Source organism: Pteronotus mesoamericanus, unplaced genomic scaffold (assembly GCF_021234165.1).
Source record: "Pteronotus mesoamericanus isolate MK-2021 breed Mesoamerican mustached bat unplaced genomic scaffold, CSHL_Meso_final contig_164, whole genome shotgun sequence".
In the NCBI taxonomy this organism is placed as follows: Eukaryota; Metazoa; Chordata; class Mammalia; order Chiroptera; family Mormoopidae; genus Pteronotus; species Pteronotus mesoamericanus.
Window position 1 is genome coordinate 8,907,470 of NW_026555065.1, and position 24,276 is coordinate 8,931,745.

At 40.6% G+C, this 24,276-nt stretch overlaps 1 protein-coding gene across 1 annotated transcript in view; it reads left to right on the forward strand.

The window, feature by feature from the left end:
- MYO1E (myosin IE) overlaps window positions 1-24,276 on the forward strand; it is a 190,957-nt gene that overhangs the window by 111,518 nt on the left and 55,163 nt on the right. The window contains exons 7-15 of the mRNA XM_054565347.1: window positions 5,897-6,028; window positions 8,779-8,913; window positions 10,344-10,476; window positions 15,849-16,045; window positions 19,152-19,232; window positions 19,555-19,641; window positions 21,887-21,973; window positions 22,986-23,153; window positions 24,159-24,244. Coding sequence (XP_054421322.1) covers window positions 5,897-6,028; window positions 8,779-8,913; window positions 10,344-10,476; window positions 15,849-16,045; window positions 19,152-19,232; window positions 19,555-19,641; window positions 21,887-21,973; window positions 22,986-23,153; window positions 24,159-24,244 — 1,106 coding nt within the window. The remainder of the gene's footprint in view (window positions 1-5,896; window positions 6,029-8,778; window positions 8,914-10,343; window positions 10,477-15,848; window positions 16,046-19,151; window positions 19,233-19,554; window positions 19,642-21,886; window positions 21,974-22,985; window positions 23,154-24,158; window positions 24,245-24,276) is intronic.

Below are 24,276 nucleotides of genomic sequence, written 5' to 3' on the forward strand. Positions count from 1 at the left end.
GATATAACCCTTGTAAACATTTATACACTCTACATAGAAGCACCTAAATACGTAAAGCATATTTTGATGGATGTAGAAGGAGAGATTGACAGTAGTATAGTCATAGGAGGGGACTTCAACACCCCATTGACATTACTGGGTAGATCTTCCAGACAGAAAATCAACAAGATAACAGCAGTCTTAAGTGACACATTAAACACATGGATTTAATTTATAATTTCGGAGCATTTCACCACAAAGCAGCAGAATATACATTCTTTTCAAGTGCGCATTGAACATTTTCCAGTATAGACCACATGTTAAGCTACAGAACAACCTCAATAAATTTAAGAAGATAAAAATCTGATCAGATATTTTTTGTAACCACAATGCTATGAAACTAGAAATCAATTACAAGAAAAATAAAAGGAAGACACATGTATGCTTAATAACATGTTACTAAACAGGCAATGGGTTAATAATGAGATCGAGGAAAATATTAAAAGATACCTTGAGACAAATGAAATTGAAAACACAACAACCCAAAATCTATGGGAGAGAGCAAAATCAGTCCCAAGAGGGAAATTCATAGCAATGCAGGCCTACCTCAAGAAACACAAAAAATTTCAAATAAACAATCTAACCTTATCTAAAGAAACCAGAAAAAGAACAACACAGTTTGGAGTGAATAGAGGAAGTAATAAAAATCACAATCCAAACTAATTACATAGAGTCTAAAAAATACAAAATACAAAATGTCAATGAAACTAAGAATGGTCCTTTGAAAAGATAAACAAGGTTGATAAATCTTTAACTAGACTCATAAAGAAAATAGAGAGAAAATCAAGATAAATAAAATCAGAAATGAAAGATAAGTGACAAATGATGCCACAGAAACACAGAGAATTGTACGAAAGTGCTACAGACAATTATACATCAACAAGTTGGGTAATCTGGAGAGAATGGATAAATCCTAGAAGCATATGATCTTCCAAGACTGGAGCCAAGACTGGAGTTCAAAATTTGAACAGGCCAATTACAGTCAACAAAATCAAATCACAAATTTAAAAACTTCCCAGCAAACAAAAGTCCTGGGTAGGGTTCACAAATGGGTTCCCAGATGGATTCATGGGAAAATTTTACCAACATTCAAAGAACTAACCCCTATCCTTCTCATACCATTCCAAAAAAAATTCAAGAGGAGGAAAGACTCCCAAGCTCATTTTACAAAGCTGGAATTATCCTGGTTCCAAAACCTGATAAAGACACAACAAAGAAAGAAAATTATTGCCCAATATCCCTGATGAAAATAGATGCAAAAATCTTCAATAAAAATATTAGCAAACTGTATTCAGCAATCCATTAAAAGTATCATACACTATGGTCAAGTGGGGTTAAATCCTGGGATACAAGGATGGTTTGGTATCCACTTATCAATTAATGTGATAGACCACATAAACAAAATAAAGGATAAAAATTATAGGATCATATCAATAGATGCGGGAAAACATTTGACAAAAATCCAGCACCATCTATGATAAAAACTCTCAGCAAAGTGGAAATAGAGAGAACATACCACAACATAATAAAGGCCATATATGAAAAACCCACAGCTAACATTATACTTAACGGAGAAAAACTGAAAGCACTTCACTTAGCATCAGCAACAAGACAGGACTGTCCACTTTCACCACTCTTGTTCAACAGAGTACTTAAAGTCTTAGCCATAGCAATCAGGCAAGAAGAAGAAATAAAAGATATCCAAAGTGGAAAGGAAGAAGTAAAACTGTCATTATTTAGAGGTGATATAATACGTATAGAGAGAACCTTAGAGATTCCACCAAAAATCTACTAGAATCGGTCAATGAATTCAGTAAAGTAGCAGGATACAAAATAAATATTCAAAAATTGGTTGCAATTTTGTACACCAATAATGAACTACTAGAAAGGGAAACTAAGAAAACAATCCCATTTTCAGTTGCATCAAAAAATAAAATTAAATACCTAGGAATAAATTTAACCTAGGAAGTAAAAGACTAGTACTAGGAAAATTATAAGACACTGAAGAAGAAATTTAAGAAAGTACAAATAGATGAAAGCATATAACGTGTTCATGGATAAGAGGAATTGAAGTCATTAAAATGTTCATACTACCCAAAATGATCTATAGATCAATGCAATTCCTATCAAAATACCAATGGAGTTTCTCACAGAACTAGAAAAAATAACCCAAAAATATATATGGAATCACAGAAGACCCTGAATAACCACAGGTATCTTGAGAAAGAAGAACAAAATTGAAAGTACCATGCTACTGATAGCAAACTATACTACCAGGCTACAGTAATTAAAACAGCACTGCTTGTAAAAACAAACACAGATCAATGGAACAGAATAGAGAGTGTAGAAAGAGACTCATGCCTACATAGTCAATTAATATATTACAAAGAGGCAAGAACATGCAATGGGTTAAAGAGCCTATTCAATAAATGGTGTTGGGAAAATTGAACAGCTATGTGAGGAAAAAAAATGAAACTGGACCACCTTCTTATACCATATGCAAGCATAAACTCAAAGTGGATTAAAAATTTAAATATAAAACTCAAAACAGTAAAACTCCTATAAGAAAACACAGGAAATAAATCTCCTATTTAAATTTCTTTTTAATTTTAAAAATATTTTGAGGAGTCTCCATACTGTTTTCTATATTTCTCTTAGAATATTTTTTTTCTGGCATTTATCCTCAAGCAAGATAAACAATAGGAAAAATAAACAAATGGGACTACATTAAACTAAAAAGTTTTTGCATAGCAAAGGAAAGCATCAACAAAACAAAACAACCTACAGAATGAGAGAAGATAATTGCCAATGATACATCATCCTATGAGGGGTTGATATCCAAAATTTATAAAGAACTCATACAATTCAACACCAAAAAATCCAATTAAACAAAAAAAAGCAGAGGACCTGAGTAGACCCTTCTCTAAAGAGGACATACAGATGGGTAATAGATATAAATAGATGATAGATAGATAGATAGATAGATAGATAGATAGATAATGTTTATATATATGAAAAGATGCTCAACATCAGTAATGATCAGAGAAATGAAAATTAAAACCACAATGAGTTATAACCTCAACCTGTCAGCATGGCTACCATCAATAAATCAACAAACAACAACTGTTGATGAGGATGTGGAAAAATGAGAAGCCTTGTGCACTGCTGGTGGGAATGCAGATTGGTGTGGCCACTATGGAAAACAGTACAAAGGTTCCTCAAGAAATTAAAAATGGAACTGCCTTATGACCCCGATTCCACTCCTGGATATATATCCAAAGAAAAACATAACACTAATATGAAAGAATATATGCACGCCAATGTTCATTGCAGCATTATTTACAATATCCAAGATACAGAGGCAAGCCAAGTGCCCATCAATGTACGAGCAGATAAAGAAGTGGTGGTGTATGTATACAATTAAGTATTACTCATCCATTAAAAAAATGAAATCTTACCATTTTTGACAGCATGGATGAACCTATAGTGTATGATGCTAAGTGAAATAATCAGAGAAAGACAAATACCACATGATTTCACCATATTTGGAATCTAAAGAACAAAAATAAAAGAATACGCAAAATAGAAGCAGACCCTATCAAAATAGAGAGAGAACAGATTGATGATTTTTTGGAGTGGAGTGGTGTTTGTGGGCTGCGTGAAAAAGGTGAAGGGATTAAGAATTACAAATTGGTCGTTACAAAATGATGTATGGTACATACAGAGAGATGTATGGTACAGCATAGGGAATATAGTCAATAATATTGTAATAACTGTATGGTACCAGGCAGGTACTTGAAATATCAGGAGATCATTTTGTAAAGTATATGATTATTTAACCACTATGCTGTACACCTGAAACTAATACAAAATAATATTGACTGTAAATTGTAATTTAAAAATACAAAATTAAGGTGCCTGTAAGTCAAAGTTGGAATATATCATTGCAGTTATTACTTAGAAGGAGGAGGCAGAAGTGACATTGAGGTGGGATTATGTATGGGTAATTTCATTTTTAAAAATAGGCACCAAGTATAAGTCATAAAAATTCATATATTTCCACTTACAAGTTTTAACAAATATATTATGAAATATTTCAGACACTATTTAAAAAATAATACAGTGAACGCCAATGTATCCAGCACCTAGCTTTGAAAAAAATATTACCAACAGTCAAAATTTGTTTTCATTTAAGTTTTAAAATACAACATCCTGTCTTTATACAATTTCCCCTTTCTCCCAGGTTGCTCTACAAGAAAACTAAACATTTTGATCTCTTGTTAGGAGTTTTAACTTTTATAGAACAATTTTGAGTTGTGTGTACGTATTTTGTTACATTCGAGCAGCGGTTCTCAACTGTGTCCATGTACAAAAATCACCCAGACTTTTTAAAACTGCTTAGGTCTGGCCACCATTTCCCAGAGTCTCTGATTTACTTGTCTGAGGTGACACTGGGCATCAGCATTTCTTAAAGGCTCCACAGGTCTCTCTAACAGGCAACCAAGGTTTCAAACCACTTCTAGAAGGACTTGAGAATTTGCCATTTACAACATCTGCCCTTCCCAGATGTGTTTCCTACTAGGTTTCATTCCCACCTCCTCTCTATGGGGAACGGTGGGGGGTGGGGATTATAGGGGCAGATACTGATTTACCCCTCCAGAAAAACATGCTAAAAAGACAGGATGGTGAAGGATGGTCACAGTGGGAAGCACAGGGGGTCTTGCTCAGCAAGCTTTACTTGGGACCCACTGTCGTTTGAGAAAGCAGTGATTGGTGCTCCCTCTCTACGTCTGGTGCTTCTGGGTGCTTGTTTTAGGGTTTGTTTGGGGGAGGGGAGGGGGAGGAGTCACCCGATTCAGACAAATAGACTGTTGGAGAGTAGCCTTCTCTTGTAGCCTTTCTGATACATGGAATCAACAAGTAACTTAACAGGAGCACAGCAGGTTCGAGGTGCTAAGGGCAGTAGGAAAAATACGCAATGCGCTTTTCTTGTCCTTCAGGAGTTTATGGTTCAAGCCAGACTTGTGGCCTGACAGGATTCAGCTCTGAGATGGTGGAATTCATCAGCATACATATCTTTTAAATATTACATGTGAATACAGTTAGTCTGGGCATGCTTTCCAGTTTGACCCTCCTTAATGCCCACATTCTCGTCGTTTCCTTCGTTTACCCACCTAGACCTTTCTGAGGAGTGGAGAGAAGCAAGATTCTAATGAGAGGGGGGAAATGGCACTTACTTAATCTGGGCACCTTTTCCAGCTAAATTCCCAGGTTTTATTTTCCTTTATTCCCTATTAGCAGTAATTTAAAAAGAAATAGTAACCACAGCAGTAACAAAAATCCCCACACCCACACTAGCTGGAAAGAACTTTATTTATAATCAGGTATTTTTATTTTATATAAGAATTTCAGATACTCTAGAGGTAAAAGGGATTGCTTTTGCTCAAAGCCAATAAAATAAGTCTGTCAGAGGGAAAATTTGCTTCTTCTGAGAGAGGCTCATACAGAGTTCACTCTTGTTAGATCAAGGGACCATGTGATACTCTGTCCCATTCTTTATAGCTTCCGGCTTAGCAAGAAAGCCCCTACTTGGGGAAAATGGGCAAGGAATATAACAAAACCTTATTTAGTCAGGCTAGAATAATAGGTTCTCTCAATACAGAATTGTGTGACTGGACGAAAGTAGAACTATTGTCTGATAGGAAGAAGTGAGGAAATCTAAACCAGAACTGGGAATAATTCAGAATGTATCTCTCATTAATGAATTTCCTTGAATTATATACTGTATCTAAAGCCTATTTAGAACATCATGTTTTTGTTTACTAACCATTGAAGGAAATCCCTCACTTTCTTGCAGGGAAAATACTTTGAAATCCAGTTCAGTCCAGGTGGGGAACCAGATGGCGGAAAGATCTCCAACTTCCTTCTGGAAAAATCTAGGGTGGTGATGAGGAACCCTGGAGAGCGGAGTTTTCACATATTTTACCAGGTTTTTCCTTTATATTTTGTCTTTCCTACTTCCCTGTTCCTTCTCTACGTTTAAGTTTGTTTGTTTGTTACTCTTAGCTCTCAGGTTTACATAATCTAGTCTAGCAAGCCAAGGAGTATTTATTACAATGGTACTTGTAAGTCAGTGTGCAAAAGAATTTTGGGAATGAATGACCATAACCATAAGGGAAAGTTCTGGTTGCGGTGAGAAGACAAAAAATTTCCCAAAAGTTAAGTAGTCAAGAAAATGTTGATAACCTCAAAACAAAAATTTGACTCTTTGCCAAATAAAAATTCATGTGGGGAGATGTGACTGGAACGGCAAGGAGAACGATATTACTTAGGGGTTCAGGGTAACGTTCAAGGGGAGATGGCTCAGGCAGGTCAGGTGGCCGGGACAAGGAAGTGGACGTGTGAGCCAGGTCTCAACCAATTTGCTAGGGCAGAAGTCTCCGAAGGTGAACTGTTGGATGAAAGACTTGAAATAGGCTACAGGTCTTTTTTTCTCTTTTCTTTTGTATCATCATTTATTCCCTCTTTACCCTCTCCTGCTACCCCCTGCCCCCGCTCCCATTGGCTATGGATCTTTAATGCCAGGTCTAAAAGTTTTGACTTAGACACTCAGAAGCCATGGAGACTTTGGGGCTAGAGAAGGGTGGAGGATGCTTTTAAATTGTGTCCCCGTCTTCAGTGATCTTCTGATTCACCAATTTTTGAAATGTTTTTAAGTATTTTAAACATATAATGATACCATAGACTATTTCTTTATGTATGAGTTTATATATTAATATTTCATGTATTGGGGATCCACATTAGATTTTCTTTGAAGAAAGGCCTGCGACTATTTTTTTGTTTTATTTTTGTTTTGTTCCAGCTTGAAGATGACTGGATCAGAAGGAAGTTAAACTGTGTTCGTCACTCACATTTAATCTTATCAATTACATAGATATCTTAGATGATGGCAAACAGTTCTTCCTAGTTGGTATCTGTTGGTTGCAATAGTACATATATGGCCAAAAGCTTTTGGAATTCAGTAATACGTACTTTTAATCGTACTAATCAAAGCAGCATGTACAGATGATTAAAAAATAATTTTGTGTATCACACACATAGTATATTATCTACTAAGCACTAGAGCAAAGTTTCTAATTGTTTCCAGAACCCCTTTCAATAAATGCCAGCCCCATTACCTCCCACACCCTCTCCCAAAAGTCCTCTGTCCACAGGTTGGAAACCGCCAGACTAGGGGCTGTGGAAGTGATGAACTTAGGAGAAGATGGAGTTAAAGGTTCTGACGTAAAGTGGAAGCTGTGAAATCCATGAGACTGCTGTGGCAGTGAGCATGAGAGAAAAACCAAGCCTATACAGGGCTGGGGACCTGGGGACTGTCTGCGCATTGAGGAACCAGGGAGTGAGTTAGGAGAGGAAAGTCAGGGGAAGGCCAGGGGGCCGAAAGCAGGATCGGTACATCAGAGCTCCTGCAGGTGAGGGATGGGGCAGAGGTCAGGGGACCGAGGAAGGGCTGTTGGATGTAGCCACTGGAAAGTAGTCACGGAAGTCATTTCATCAGACTGGTGAGAGGGAAGCCAGAATGCAGGTGGTTAAGTCATGATGAAAAAGTAGATTCTGCAGCTTGAAGTTCACTGAGTCAAGGAAAAGCTTCCAAAGAAGGCAGAGAGCACCATGTGTTTGCAGATAGAAGAGAGTTAGAGAACAGTATTAAAGATGCAGCTGAGGGAGACTATGCGATGTGGTTGGGGAGGAGGCTGAGAAAGAGGTAAGAAAAAGTTTTTTCTCAGACAACAAACAACATAAAAGAGAAAGCTAGGAAGAGGGTGGGACAAAAAGATTTTGAAGAGAGAAGAAAGAAAACTAAGGGAATCTGATGTCATGGGATGGCCTACAACTTCTCAGCAATGGAAATGAGGTTCCCCGTTTTGGGGATGTGTTGCTGAGTTGACGTGAGGAATTTGACCACAATGGAGAAGTGTGGATAGGAACTGTCTCTATTTTCCTAAATCCTGTTGGGTTGGAGACAGCAGAGGCTAGAGCTGGCTTGCATGGGCTGTGCGCATCTCTTTCCATCTCTTTCTTCAGAGACATTTTCTTCATAGTTAGAAATCAGTCAGGGCAGGAATATTTACACCATGAAAACTGGCAAGCACTTACAAATCCATTTTCCCCACAAGAGTTGATGGTTAAACATTTCCAGCCCATCCCTGGCAAGAGCCCTTTAAGGGGGTCTTGCTCAGACCTAAGGCACAGGTATCAGAAGTGGAATAAAAAGCCAGGGACAGTCATTTGGTTTGGAGTGCAGGACCTGAGTGGTTTTCTAATATGCACCCTGCAGTGAGAAGAATGGAGGGGCCATCTGCACCTTAAACAGCCATAAGCACGTCGAGCAGGAATGAAGTAACTGTAATCGGGCCAGGCTCCCACTCTCCTACGGGAGCTCAACACTGAAGCACTGCTGACCATTCCCCGCATTGGATGAGGGAAACTTCTCGGGTTTTGCAGGTCTGGTCAGAGAGTTAGGAGCCAGAACTTGCAGAGATGACTTTGGGCTCTCATAAGGAGAGAAGAAATCCTGAAGCCCCATCACATTTTGGAGAGGAGGACCAGGGATCACTTTAGAAAGCAGGGCTAGAGAGCCCCATCCCTCGTGCTCAGGGCGGTGGCCACAGGAACCACGGGGTGGCTTTGAGTACTTTGAGGGCCGTCTCACACACATCTCACTTTCTCTTGCTCCAGCTCATCGAGGGCGCCTCTGCAGAACAGAAGCACAGCCTCGGCATCACCAGCATGGACTATTATTACTACCTGAGCCTCTCTGGGTCCTACAAGGTGGATGACATCGATGACAGGCGGGAGTTTCAGGAAACTCTGGTAAGTGCTGGTGCGGGGCCAGGCAGGATCTGCTCTACAGACGGGGCATTGCCCCCGGTAGAAAGGGCAGTAAAGATTAGCCAAGCCAAGAGCAGTGTGACATTTCCACCTCCTTCTGCCTCTAAGCAGTCTATTTCATAAAACACATGTTTAAGCACCCTTAAATAGCCACCTGCCCAGCTGCCAGAAGACCATTTAATGATCTGAATTGGGTTAAAAAAAAAAATGCGTCATTACCCCCCGACCCCCCTCAGGAGCTCTGATGAACAGATAAAATCTATCGTGGATAATATATCTACCAATGCTGTTCACTGGCAGCTTGCACAATTGTCGAGCTGTTTCCTTAGAGAGGCCAAGCAAGGCGCTCTTGTGATCTTAATGAGGTTTAGAAATTTTACAACACCTGGCTTTTCTCCGCCCACTTTCTCTTCACCTCTGCACTGAACGGGTCAGAGTGGGGTCCTCCCTCCACGCTCTTCACACGGTGTGTGTGTTATGGACAAAGGGTGAACCCAGATAGAGAATTGAGGGGTCACATCCTCCGGGAGACAGCTTAATACGTCAGCCTAGAACTTTGTGGAGGTGGGCTGGTCACCCGTTTAGCCTCAAAGGAATGCATCACCAGCGCCCTTTGAGTCAGCTACCAGCCAGACTCATCCTTAGCCCAGCTCCAGAACCAGGTGGGAGACCCTGAATGGGCATTTGGAGGTGCCGTTGGAAGGAAGCCGATATTTGTCCTTGAAAGGGGCAGGATGTTTTTCCTGGGTGCCAGGAAGGAGGAGGACATCAAGAGGCCACGTGGCCCCGAAAGAGCTGGGTGAAGCAGTGCAGATACGGGGCCTGCATTGTTCCTAGAGTATAGCTCCTTTAGTGGATGGATATCGACGGTGGAAGCCTTTCGGCTGCTTTTATTGAATTTGTGGACCTCAGAAATAAGACTTTTCTGATGTTTTTATTTGATTTCCTGGGGATTTTTAATCAAGACCTTTTTGGAAGTCCAATCTATTCTCAGACGTCCCAGTGAAGGGAAAGACCTCCAAGTCTATATGGAGCAGCTGGACACAGGTACCTGTGTCCTTAGAGGGAGAGGGGTGGCACCAGACCACAGCAAGGAGTGGGGACACACTTGCTGACTTTGCATACAGCTGCTGCTCCAGCTGAGCCCCTTTCCTCCCGCAGCTCTCTTCGCCCTTATTCCTGGAGGATCGCAGGCTGGAAGGACACAGCTGCCTTTCCAGCACTATTTTGAGACTTGAGAAGGATGTGTGAGCGTGCGTTGGTCAGCGATAATGTTTTGCGGGGACTTCCAGCTGCCGTCGCTCCCTGAGCCACTTATAACTGCCCCACCCAATCTAAGCTTGGGCTCCTTCATTACCTGCTCCTTAAGCCGAGGACCAGCTCGTGTGGGTAATTTCTCTTTTTGTTTCCAGCACGCAATGGATGTGATCGGGATCTTCGCAGATGAGCAGACGCTGGTGCTGCAGATAGTAGCAGGCGTTCTCCACCTGGGAAACATCAGCTTTAAAGAAGTTGGCAATTATGCTGCAGTGGAGAGTGAAGAGTGTGAGTAGCTTTGGCTCACGGTTGTTAGACGAGGGGAAACTATTGTTTGGCTCCATCAGGAGTAACCCACTGCTTTCCTTTGCTTAAATCTCAACCAGGGTATTTTTGGGAAGAGATGAGAAGTCTTATGCGTCCTGCTGTGGCAGAACAAAGGGACCCGTGAGGGTCCAGGCCTCTTCTGTGCACCTGCCCCTCTCCTGCCACATCCCACAGAAACTAAGCCACAGCTACACCCAGACCATTAATGAATTCGTTTCAATTTATCACTAACTTTGGGGAAGTCTGGCAGAATTTCCCATCTAGGCTTACAAGTAAAGTGATACTTTAATGAAGATTAGAGTAACAGCTGAATAACTCAAGAGATTTGTCTCCTCATAAAAACCTTTTCTGTAACTGATCTTTAGGGCCTACGTTCACCTAAAGATCATGAAAAGCAAGTGATTGGATATATGTAAATATGGAAAGCTCACAGATTCCACTTGTCCCATGGGTTGGGTCGGATTGGATTTCTGAAAAAGGGGGTGGGGTGGGGCATTGACTACTGTGTTGACATTGCTAATGGTCACTTTTAATGGTCACCTCTATAGTAGTCAGACCCTGAGGACCTGAACGGACCATTTTTACTCTCTGGGAATCCAGTCCTTCCTGCAGCGACATTATGGACTATGCATGGTGCAATCTACCACAGTCACTGTGGCGTGTGACTGTAGCCTCTGAGGCATCAGACAACTTTCCAGGCTGCTTTCAGAAGCCACCCACCCATCCTTTAACCACCCAGGAAGACATTTCTTCCTTTCTCAGCATTCTTCAAAGATGATAAATTTAGATGCTTAGTAATAAATAGTATCCCACTCATTGCTGACAATGCAGTGAGGCTATTTCCATTCCAAATAAGGTTCTTTTTTATATTTCTGTTTTCTTTTGTGATAAAAAGGGAAGTACTGCAAACTTCTGATGTCTGTCTGATAAAGAAAAAGCAAGATGAATTATGTTTACCAGGGAAAGGAATGGGATGGAAAACAATAAATTTACAGGGTGTCCATAGAGTCTAGAAGTGACCTAAAAATAATAGCAATAACAAATACATTTCTAGACTTTGTGGACATAGCCCTTTACATTTAACAAATGCATGTGTGTGTGCAGGAGGACCATTAACATTTGGCCTTTTAACATTGTCGGTTTTGGTTTCTTGGTGGTTTCTGTGGAAGGTGACTGGGTTTCTCCGGCCTTCTTGGATAGTACAATCCTTTACTGTCCCTTTATGCCGGAGAACAAAGCACGGCTCCGACGCAGCTAGCATTTCCCCGTATGCTTGAGCCAAGAAGTAGCCTCCCCAGCCCACTGGATAAGGCCCAGGATTGACAGCTACCCGACTGGAGGTGGTGGAATGATGGTGATCAGGAGAGGCTGTGCTTGCAACCAAAGAGGTCTAACAAAGAAACGTGTCCTCTTGCCAATACTTTGTTTCCTGTTCAGTTGGTAACACCTCAGTGCGCTTCAGATGGGTGCCCTGTCAAAGCCTTCCACACTCCCCCTTGCAGTTCAGCTTGTTGCCTTCCTTGCAGGGAACCAATGTTTCCTATCTCTTGTATTCCTTTCAAGGGATATGTGTTCCAGAGTGACTCTGCACATCCACTCATTTTTCCCACTTTTGTGCATTAATGGGAACATATAACATAATCTACATTCTATCTTGAAGATTATTTTATGTCAGTTTATCTTGAATATTATTTTATGTCAGTTCACTGAGGAGCTCCATCCTTTGTGTAGCTGCATAGCATTCCATTGCTTGGCTGTTTTTAAATTTATTGAACTAATCTAATCATCTGTTGATGGACATTAACATGGTGTTAGATTGTCTGCTATTACACAACACTGAATGAACAGTATCACAATGAATAACCTGGTTTGTGTTGTCTTTCTGATATTTGAGTATATTAGTGGAACAAATTTGTAGAGGGGAAGTGCTAGCCCATGTTTGTATAATGGAAGAAAGCAAAAGTTCTCCAGCTACTGTAGGGGGAAAAATGGTAAGATTCCCATCACAGCTGAAGTAAAATAGCCATTAATAATGACAAATTTTGTTGTTACCCGACCTTGGACTAATGGAGCTGTAGAGTTTCCTGAGTCAAACCTTTCCATTGCTGAGAGGTCAAACAAACCTCAACTTGCGCACATGTGTACCCATCATTATCAATAGAGTAAGATGGTGTTTTGCAAACAAGTCTCGCCCACAAGATATTAAATCCACATTAACCTAAGAATTTTGTTGAAGGAAAATAATACAACATACATATCAATGGGGAGTACAAGTGACAATGTCTTCATATGCCCTGTTAATTTTTATTTTTTAAAAAAAGTTCTTTACTTTGCCATTTCTTTTAAATTTGTAAAATGGAATTTTGTTTTGCTGTATCCTGTTGCTTTCTCTATCTTCTCTCTACTTCATATGTAAAGGGAAAAATTAAACCTGACTCTTCCTTTACTCTTACACGCACTAATAGAAATCTATCTTCATTACCAAAATGTGCTGAAACATTACTTTCCAGCAGGTTCTTTTATGTTCCTCATAATTCTGATTAACTATACCAGACTTTTAAGTATAACTAGACGTTATCAGCATTTTCAATTTAATCGAGGCCGGCTCCTTCCTCTCCCTCCCCAAGGCCTCCGTGCCGCTCTTACCCAGCCACAGTCGCATACACCCTAAATTCACAGCCGGAAGGAAGTCACTATGGGCAGCCTATAATTTCAACACCAGGGCAGCCACTGAAAAAAATACAAGGTCATAAAAGGTTATACTTGAAAAACATGGCTTGGATTTTTTTCAAAGTACTGGATTTCCTCTCTAGACTTTTCAGCTGTTTCCCTAAGTCTGTGGCTCTGATTCTTGGCCAAACTCCATGTCTTGTTTTTTGAGTGCCCGCTATCCTTCACTGGTGCCCTCTTCTACAGAAGGGGTGTGAGCCATGGAAAATATGTACGGCATGTTTCTTTTTCCAGCTCGTCTGTCTATTTTGTCTCAAGGACCCAAGGTCTTAGCCCATATTGTTATATTTCTTTAGCTGTGGTCATAAAGATAATGGCAGAAACGTTTTCACCAAATATTTGAACCACATCCCCGTGTTAGCATGATTAGGAAGCTGGCAGAAGCTCACATTTACAAAACAGACAAGGTGCGGCTAATCATTTGTTGTATCAAACCATTCACTGTGCAGTTACTGTGAAGAATGAGGAACCCTGGTGAATGCACTGTAAACCATTGGAAATCACTGTGTCAAGTGAGATACACATGTACCTGACTATCTGCCTGGTGATGATGATGATAATCAATGTTATAGCTTCCCTTAGTGAACCTTTCATATGTCAGACGCTTTGGTCAATGGCTCGTGATTCTCACAACCCTACATGTGTCCAATCTTATTAACGGTCATCGTCTGTCTTTGCTCTGTGCAAAGGTAAGTTGGTGTTTATTGAAAGACACATCCAGGTTCCTAAACACATGTGTTGATATCAAAACTAAACTAAAGGAGGGCAGAAAGAGGATAAAGAAGGGAAAGAAAAGGGGGTCAAACACATGGTGACAGAAAGAAGCTATACTTTGGATGGTGAGCACAATGCATTATACAAATGATGTATTATAGAATCGTACACTTGACGCTTATATAATGCTGTTAACCAATGTCACTCCCAAAAATTTAATTTTAAAAATTAAACTAAAGGAAACGGCATTGGCAAATTAATGCATTTGATTCTGTACACATGCCCTTTGTAAGAAAGGAGGCCGTCTACTAGTCCGAGCATTTTCGTGAAACGCTCATGTAGATAATATGTACCTTGTTCGGGCATTGCACTTTTTCAAAATACATTCACTGACTTAATCTTGTTGGAAGGTATATGCTAAGAAATGTCAGCCTGTTCATTCTAACACCATCTGTGAAATTCAAACAGATTATCCTTTAGTGGGAGTCTTGTGATTTTTGAGCATTATCATAATAAGGTTTTTAACAAAATCTTTTTATCAAAGACTTTTGGTAAAGCTTTATGCAGAAAAAAGAAAGACTCATATTCCAGTTTAGATTTTGATTTGTGCCCATAAAAACCTTGCATTAATATTGGAAAAAATCTGAGCATCCTTTCATCCCCAAGGATGGGGGTCACTTACTCACATTAGTGTGTTTTAACCAGGAAAAAAAAAAAAATCTCATTTATATCACTAACCTTCCTCTGGGAGAGTGTGGCAGCCTCAAATAAGTTGCTGAGCCATGGGAACCTCAGCTTTTCTACCCAAAAGCCATAAACTCCATCGCTACATGGCCTCAGGATGGGGTGGGTGTGCTGTGATATGAATAACTAACACCCTCCGTTTCGTTCCATGCATCACGCCCAGAGAAATCATCTTGTACCACCTCTCTCCAGAAGCCGTCCGGGCCCCTTTGACGCCAGCCCGAATATCTCAGACCATTCTATGACCTCCCCTACTGGAATTTGTCCTAACCTTTTAATCATCTATGTTGACTTTCAGCGGTGGCCGGTGTCATTGTACCTTGCTGTACCTCGCCCATGTCTCCTACCTTCCTGCCTCCTCACCATTACACATGCCATTGTCCTTTCTCTCTTCCTCTACATCTACACAGATCCTGTCCATCCTTTTAGATTTCGTCCAAATACCACACCTTTCTTGATTCCCCCCTCCGCCCCAGCAAGTACACATCTTTCTGTACTAAATTCCTCCAGGACTTTACTGTCTGTCTGTGTCACATATTTAACTTTTAGTAGGCTTCTTTATTTGGCAAAATACTTTTGTGTCCCCTAGATTGTCCTCAGGATGGATGTCTTAAATATTTTGTGCCCTGTCCTCTCTCTCTAATAACCCTATGCATGGTAACTACTCAAAAACTATGGGATTGGTTGTAATGATTAGTTTGACGATATCAGGTGCTTCAGGCTCTTTGGGAATGATGCTATGAAAACACTGTGTCAAAAAGGAAGAAAACAATACTTAGAGCCAAAGAAATGTTTCTTGATTTAGTTCCTTCCGGCTGCCTTGCTGCAAGCTTGGCGAGATGTCCATTTTAGGCATTCAGCTGCGATCTCTGTAGGGGGGATTGGTCTGCCACCCTGCTTGGTTCACTGATTTGTATTATTGGAAGTCTCAGTCGTCAGAGGAATTGACTCATGAAATGGAACAATTGGGAAAAACAGAGTGGATGGGTGTGTGCGGGATTGCTGATAAGCGGTCTTCACTGGACTGAAAGTTCTTGGGGACAAAAGATGGCATCTCGTGTGTGTGCGTGTGTGTAGCCCACATGTTTGTGATCTGCATTGTTAAAATTCTGCAAGACATTCATGGTTTATTTTGTTTTCTATAGTTTTGGCTTTCCCTGCATATCTCCTGGGGATAAACCAGGACCGGCTGAAAGAAAAGCTAACAAGCCGGCAGATGGATAGCAAGTGGGGAGGCAAGTCGGAGTCCATCCACGTGACCCTCAACGTGGAGCAGGCCTGCTACACCAGGGACGCGCTCGCCAAGGCCCTGCACGCCCGAGTCTTTGATTTCTTGGTAGATGTAAGTAAACACAGGGTGACACTGGTGATACTTCGTGTTGTAGCTATAAAGAGTAAAACTACTAAGCGTTTGGGTTCATGTTTTGGCCCCTTCCTATTAACTATTACCTTGCTGCTCTCCTTTTTACCACCTAATCCTGGGATCGTTAAATCCTGCTTTTCCTTCTAGAATTCCCACTGCCCCTAAGACACCAATACGGTAACAACTTCTTGTGGACAATATTCAGGGTAGGACAAATGTAGGTTTATAGTTGTAGGAAAATAATATAATAATGCAAGAATAAACTGTGTTTCATATATTCACAGCTGTAAACCTACTTTTGCCAAACCCTGTATTTATAGAGGCAGGACTAAAGACCAGGAAAAGAGGGGACCCATGGTCATGCAGCTGTCTTGATTTTGAGGCTGAAGAGTTAGGAAGGTTGTATTTGTCATCCCTTACTGTGCTACAAATTAGTCCAAAACTTAGTAGCTTGAACAATAAATATTTCTTCTCTCATTTGGGAAGTGACTTAGCTTGTTGGTCCTGATTCAGGGATGAGATTGTAGTCAAGATGCTGATGGGAGCGACAATGATCCCGAGACTTGATTAGGGTTGGAGGACCTGTTCCAAGATGGCGCACTCACATAGCTGTTAACAAGCAGGGCACCTCAGGTCCTTGCTACATCGTCCTTTCTTTTGAGCTGCTTCAGTATTCTCAAAACATGGTAGTTGGTTTCTCCCAGAGTGAGTGAGCTAGGAGAGAGCAAGGCAGAAGTCACAAAGCTTTTACTCATAATGTCCCCATCTTGGACTCAAGGATGGCCACTCGGCAATATTCTGTTCATTAGAAGCAAGTCACTAAGTATAGCCCACACGTAAGGGGAGAGAGATTAGGTTCCACCTTCTCAGGGAGGAATACCAGACACTTTGTGTACAGTCAGCCCTCCATGCCTGTGGATTCCACATCTGTGGACTCAGCCAATCACCGGTCAAAAATATTCAAAAAGTTAATAAATATTTTGTTGTTGCTGACTGTGTAGTTAGGCCTACGATGGTTATGTCTGTAACTGAACATATACAGGCTTTTTTTTCCTGTTATTATTCCCCAAACAGTACAGCATAACAACTGTTTATATAACATTTACATTGTTTTAGATATTTTAAGTAACATAGAGATGATTTAAAGTTTATGAGAGGATGTGGGTAGGTTATATGCAAATACAATGCCCTTTTACATAAGGGACTTCAGCATCCACGAATTTTGGTATCCACAGGGGTCCTGGAACCACTCCCCTGCATACATCTGTATTTTAAAACTGCCACAGATTATTTTTAATGATGGAATAATGATACACATATACTTACATGCACATTTGCATATCTATACATATTTATCTGTGTACGCCACGTGCAGATCCCGAAGTCAGCCTCTCAGCCATGTAGCACTGCCGGTGACAGTCTGTGTGAATCACCGCAGCCTCTGAATGGGAGGATAATAATAGCACACGCTTACATACCACTCACTATGTGCCAGATACTGCTCTAAGTATTTTGGAAAAAAAGAACTCATTTAATTCTTGCAGGAACCCTGTGACTTAGGTATTATTTTCTCTATTTTACAGATAAGCTAACCTAGGCGCAGAGAGGTTAAGGAACTTACCCAGGGTCACACCACCATTAAGTAATAGATCTAGGAATCAAGCGCAGGTAATTCACAGCGCTCCAGCTATTCTGCTTCCCTGCCTTTTATGTCAAGGCAGAAAGAATCCTAGGGAATCCTAGTGAAGGGCCATTTGACCCAAAAAGTCTGTTTGCACCTAGGCAACAATGTCTGTGAGGGTTAAGGTATGATAAGGTTTGGTTAGAGTATGTTGGGGCAGAGCAGGATACGGTAATTAGTCTGTGCACTCCTTGTGGCTATTTTAAGAATAGGGTTGCTTGGGAAGGTCAAGGTCATGCCAAACATTAGCCATGTTTTTAACTCATCCAGAGCCCTCATGTTACTGACAAGGCAACCTTACACCCCATTATTGGTGGATTTGCCAAGGCCATGCAGCAAGAGGGTCGTGAAACCCACATCTGCTCTTCCTTTGTTCATTGTATCCTCCAGCGCTGGGCTTCTCACCTGATTGCCTCTCCATCTTTTCTCAATTTTTTGTGTGGTGAAAGGGGATGGATGCCCCATGTAAGAGATACTAATTAGAGCTGACATTTACTGAGCACTGACTCTGTACCAGGTACTGGGCTGAGTGCTGTATATTATTACCCTTTTTTGCCTAGAAAATAACGCTGGTACTTTGAGACTCATGCCGGTATTCACCACCTCCAGGAGTTTTTCTCCTATATTCCTTTCTCTCGTGCAGTCCTCACTAACCTGCTCTAACCTTCACGACGCCCCTGCCATGCAGCCTATTCCATTGAATGCCACACTTCTTCTCACAGAGATCAGGGACACAGATGTAGGCATCCTGTCTCTTCCGTTTAATCCCAGGCTTTCGCTCTGCTCAGTGTGATTTTAGGGAGTGCGGTGTTATCACTAGCATGAGAGTTGCAGTGAGAATTAAATGAAACCACACACAGAAAGCTCTTAGCAAAGCCTGGAACAGGTGAATGTTAAATACATGTAAGCTGTTTTTATTATCATTGCCTTAATGGTAATTACGGGTATTGTTATTCGTAGTTGTTGGCTCGCCCTTTCTCAAGGCTCCTGGAAACAAATTGTTTTCTTGATATCCCTGGCATATTGTGTTAGATGATCGTTAAATAACTATTAAATGGGGTTCTTTCTGTAAAATACGTTTTACTTTGATCATCCAAAGTGACATTTTCTTTCAATTCTCAAGACTTCCTGAAGAAAACTAACCCTGCCCAATTTAATGGTTTTCATCATTAAGCAAACATTGTTTTTTCCTACAATAATAGTTTTGGGGGGATCCTGGTGGTTTCCCAAAGCTCTTGACATTGTGTGGTGACTTTAGGCTGCAGGTCACCTGTCTTCCTGTTCTCTGTTTCCAGCAGGCATCAGTATTTGCTGTGCACAGAATTGTTTTCCTTTCCCCCATACATGCCCACTTTTCATATGAAAGAAAAAGAGTTAATTGTCATGCTGTTTGCTTTCTCCTAGTCCATCAACAAAGCGATGGAGAAGGACCATGAAGAATACAACATTGGTGTTCTGGACATCTATGGCTTTGAAATATTCCAGGTAGGACCAGTTTGAATAATTGGGGGCTGGCGAGGATGCTGCATTTCATCTGGCTCAAAGAAATAAATTAATTCTAGACAATGGGAAAAAAACACACAACCCTCAGGATGGCCCAGTTGTCGTCTTTGTGAGTTCTTTGCGTACCTTTACCAAATTAGTTTCTGCTAAATATAAACTAGGCAGCGTTCTCCCGGTGCGTCCAGCCTTTCTGTCACGGCTTTTCACATTGAAACATCTCACTAAGTCATCCAAGAAATGACTTCAAAGTGATTCCGCAGAAACAAATAATGGAAGTAACTTTTTCTTTTCCTTTTTTCCTCAGAAAAATGGCTTTGAACAGTTTTGTATCAATTTTGTTAATGAAAAATTACAGCAGATTTTTATTGAACTGACATTAAAGGCAGAACAGGTAAGGATCCCCTCTTCCTTCATCTTGTTCTACGTCTACCTTGTTTTATTTTAAAGGGTGTAGATTTCTCTTTTGGTAATAGAGTCAGATTTGAGTTTTGTCTTAGGAAATGTACTTAATAGAGTCAGGCAGAAAAACCACATGCCATGGTGACATTTTAGTAAGTGAAATACAAGCACCATCTGCTACATTTTCTTTCTTCTTTAAGCAAATGATGCTGTGAAGTTGGACTTAGGACTGGCTGCTTTTATTGCTCTCTGACTCATTGGCCAAGTAGAAAATGGAAACCTTGCTCCAAGCCCAATTATCTATGGCATATATTGTGTTTCAAAGGAAAAACATGGTTTTCTCAGATTTGCTGTACTCTCAATTCTTCCTACGAGTAACTGTGTCTTTGACAAAGCTGATATTTTAATTCTGACTTGAGGTGACATGTTTTGCTTACATTTTCTTCTGCAAGTCCAGTGTAGGCTTCCTTTTTATTCTGGATACAATATTGTTTTTCGGTTCTAGGGTCACTGCAACAAAGTGCCACAAACTGGGTGGCTTAAAACACCAGAAATTTCTTCTGTCAGAGTCCATAATCAGTGTCACGAGAGCCACACTCCTTTCAAAGGTCCTGGGGGAGAACACTTCCTTGACTCTTCCAGGTTCCAATGCCTCCTGACCTTCCTTGTTTTGTGGCAACGTAACTTCAGTCTCTGCCTGTCTTCATGTGGCTTTTTTCACTGTGTGTCCAAATGTCTCTCTCTTCCCTTGCAGAGACAACAGTGGTTGGATTAAGGGATCACCCTAAATCCAAGATGATTTTTTCACTTGTGAGATCCTTAGCTAACTATATTATACAAAGATCCTATTTCCAAACTTCACATTTTAAGATTTTAGATGGCCATGAAATCTTGGGGGACACGTTCAATCCACTCCATATATGAAAGGCCGTGTTGAAAACGTTCAGCCATGGAGATGTTCGCGCCTCTGCTTAGGAACCCCAGTAACCAGTGGTGTTCACATAAACCTTGGCCCTGAAAGTCTAGCCATCCCACCACCTCATAATAGCTAGAGCCAAACACCCAACGGAAAGCATGGGATGGGCTGAGACAGAAAAAAGTAGGCAGAGGATACATCATATAGGAACTTTATGGGGCATGGAAGAAACTTCAGATTTTATAGCAAGGAGGATGGGAAACCATTTCAGCACTCTGAGCAGAGAGTGACATGGTCTGACTTGTGTTTTGTGTTTTTGAAAAGGTCACCACTCTGGCTTTATAGACTTACAGAGTGGAGTGAGACCAGGAAAGCAAACAAGAATGGAAATTTTAAAACTGATTAGGAGACCCCTGCAGGAGGCTGGGCAAGAAATGGTGGAGCGTAGACAATGATGTGGAGGTGGAGATGGTGACAGGGGGAGAGATGGTCAGATCTAGTATATGTTTTAGAGACAGAGTCAACATGACCACTTGGAATAATTAGCAATAAGCAGAGAAGGAAAGAGGAATCAAGGATGATTTCTACCTTTGTAGCTTGAATAACAGGGCCAGTGGTGAGACTATTTACTGAAGGTACAATTAAGAGAGCAGTTGGGTGGAGACAGTGGGGAATGTAGATTCAGAACTCCGCTGAACAAGTTACAGTTGAGAGACTTGTTGCACTCATATAGATAAGTCTCAAACTCGGTGGGAAAGTCTAGAATAGAGAAATTAATTCAGAGGTCATTAGCTTATAGGTGCTATTTAAAGCCATGACATTGACTGAATTCACCTGGAGAAGAAGGGTTGAGTAAACGAGAAGGCTGGAAGATTGAGCCTGAGATTCTGCACCCTGTAAAGATCGGGACAGAAGCTAACAAAGCGCGACTGGGGAGGAAGGGGAAAACCAGGAGAGTGTGGTGCTGTTCATCAAGTTAGATGAGTACCTGACCTGAGACGAGTACCTGAATTCAGAAATTATTGTGAAACAGACCTATAGGTGAAACCATATTAAATTAATATTTTTGAATGTTAGAAATGATTGTGTAAAAACAATTTTATATGATTTGAAATGAATAAGAATTACATTACCAAGCAATAAAATGTTCCTTTCCTATCCCTTTTAGAAAACAAACAAAAAGAAATTAAAGTTCCAAATTTTTGTCAAAGGGCATTCCATTTTTTTTCTTGGTGATTTATGTGCCTTTGATATCCCTACGTGCAGGGTTCAGCCAGTCTTCACTGGGTAATAACATGGGTTTCTGCTTTTTGTCCTACAGGAAGAATACGTTCAAGAGGGAATACGATGGACACCCATTGACTACTTCAATAACAAAGTCGTGTGTGACCTCATAGAGAACAAAGTTGTAAGTATCGGCCTGGTGTGTCTCTTCGCTGCTCACAGGTTTGCATTGAGTGAGTTTTTCTTCTCTGAGTCATTATTTTAGAATAGACAAAGTGAAAACTTTGGTTTGCACAGAATCAGCAATTCCATTAATTTTGTGTATATGTATATGTGAGCAATAAGTTTTATTTTTATAAATATAAACATGTGTATATGAGGAAAATGCCACCTTACAAATAGAAGCTGTTACTGAAATCTAAGAGAAGACAACTATGATTTGTGTGGATGGCTTAGCGTATAAAGAGACCTGAAATTGGTCCTGCCTTCGAGACCATTCATATCACTTCTGGGATTTGGGCCCTAGAAATTATTCAAAAGAACCATAAAGGATGTAGACAGAGATATGTATGTACCATTTTTGGTTTTGGTTTTGTTTTTAATAAAACTCAAAACTGGAAACAGTGAAAACCTCCATTGACAATTAGTTCAGTCATTAAGTAAACTAGAGCATATCAGAGCAGGGAAATATAGCCATTAAAATAGTAAGTGTGAAGACTATATAAAACATGAAGGTTGTTTATAAAATAGTGCCATGTGGGAAAAAGTAATGCATGATAGGATATGTATACTGTGGGACTGTGGAAATATGCCTATGGGTGTAATAGGCTGAAATCAAACATTAAGGAATGGTTTAGAGTCCAAGGAAATGTTTTAATTTTTCTTTTGGGTATTTAAAATCAACTTAGTACAAATAAGATTGAGCAGATAATGATCTGTGTATGACTTTGAATAGAACTTCCAGGAGTTAAAGAAATTTCTTTGGAAAATGGACTTTTCCTACATCATTAGATCTAAGTGGTGACTCCCATTTGGGATTATTAATGGCATTCTTGCTCAAAGGGAAAGAGTAGTGACTTTCAAGATAGTATCTTGAATCTAGGGAGCTGTTTCCTTGCTTAAGAAAAGACCTGATAAGCATTATATGTATTTGAGAACAGTCACTGACTTGAGGCTTGGCTTCCTGGTCCCATCAGAACCCTCCTGGGATCATGAGCATCTTGGATGACGTGTGTGCCACGATGCATGCAGTGGGTGAGGGGGCGGACCAGACGCTGCTGCAGAAACTCCAGATGCAGATCGGGAACCATGAGCACTTCAACAGCTGGAACCAAGGCTTCATTATTCACCATTATGCTGGGAAGGTATGGCCAGAGAGCGGGGGTCAACAGGAAAGGAAAAGTTATCTTTTTCCTTGTCTACCTGTTTTAAGCCTTTGGGTCTGTCATGTTTTCTCATGAGGCATCCAAAAAAAAAAAAAATGTCCATATCGTTTCATCTGCCTCACTGTGTTTTATTCATTCAGCATTGATTTCATTCAGCAACATGGGACCTGGGAAGTATTTGGGGAGGCAGTACAAAAGGCCACACACACTACTGTGTACTTTTTCATCACAAATCCCCCCCCAGCACATATATTAACTGCTGAAGGAATGGCTTTTTGTCTCGCCTCTTGCTGCACTCACAAGCCTTCACTCCTTACCTGCCCAACCCCACCTGGAATATAAATAAGGACAAAGGTTCACATTCGGTGTTTGTTCTCATAAAACAGATGATTATTGAGTGCCTGCTTTGTGTGGGTGCTAGTGATACAAAGATAAGTAATTCAAGGTAATGGTGTTTAGGGACTTTCTAGTCCTGTGGAAATCCAATGGTCTCACCTTTCATTCTAACTTATCTTTTGTTAACCCAAGTCCATGAGCATGAGTTTTAAGCCAAATTGATCCAACTCGGACACCATTTGTAAGAGCAATTGCAAAGCCTCAGAGGACATGGCCCATTGCAATGGATTAATGAACATAAGGAGTTTTTTTGTTTGTTTGTTTTTTTAACTCTGTCTTAGATGAAATTTAGGGAAAGAATTAAGTTTATTACTTAGACATGCCTATGAATCCATTGAAGAAGGGGTACATGAGACAGATCCTCTGGGCCATGTCAGCAGCCAAATGCCGTTTATCAGTACCCATGGACCATCACCGCCTGAGTTGGCTAACAAGTTATGTAAAATATGCACAGCTTTAATGTGCCAGTGCATGATAAGATCTGGAAATATATACATTCTGGTAAGAATAGCCATGTCTACTTGGGATTTTTTCTCTCCAATAAAATACTTAAAGGATAAAATTGGATTTCTTTCCATTCTTGGCCAGGTATCCTATGACATGGATGGCTTTTGTGAAAGGAACCGGGATGTGCTTTTCATGGATCTGATAGAGCTCATGCAGAGCAGCGAGCTGTAAGTGTGTTTCGCCTTATCTGACATGGGAT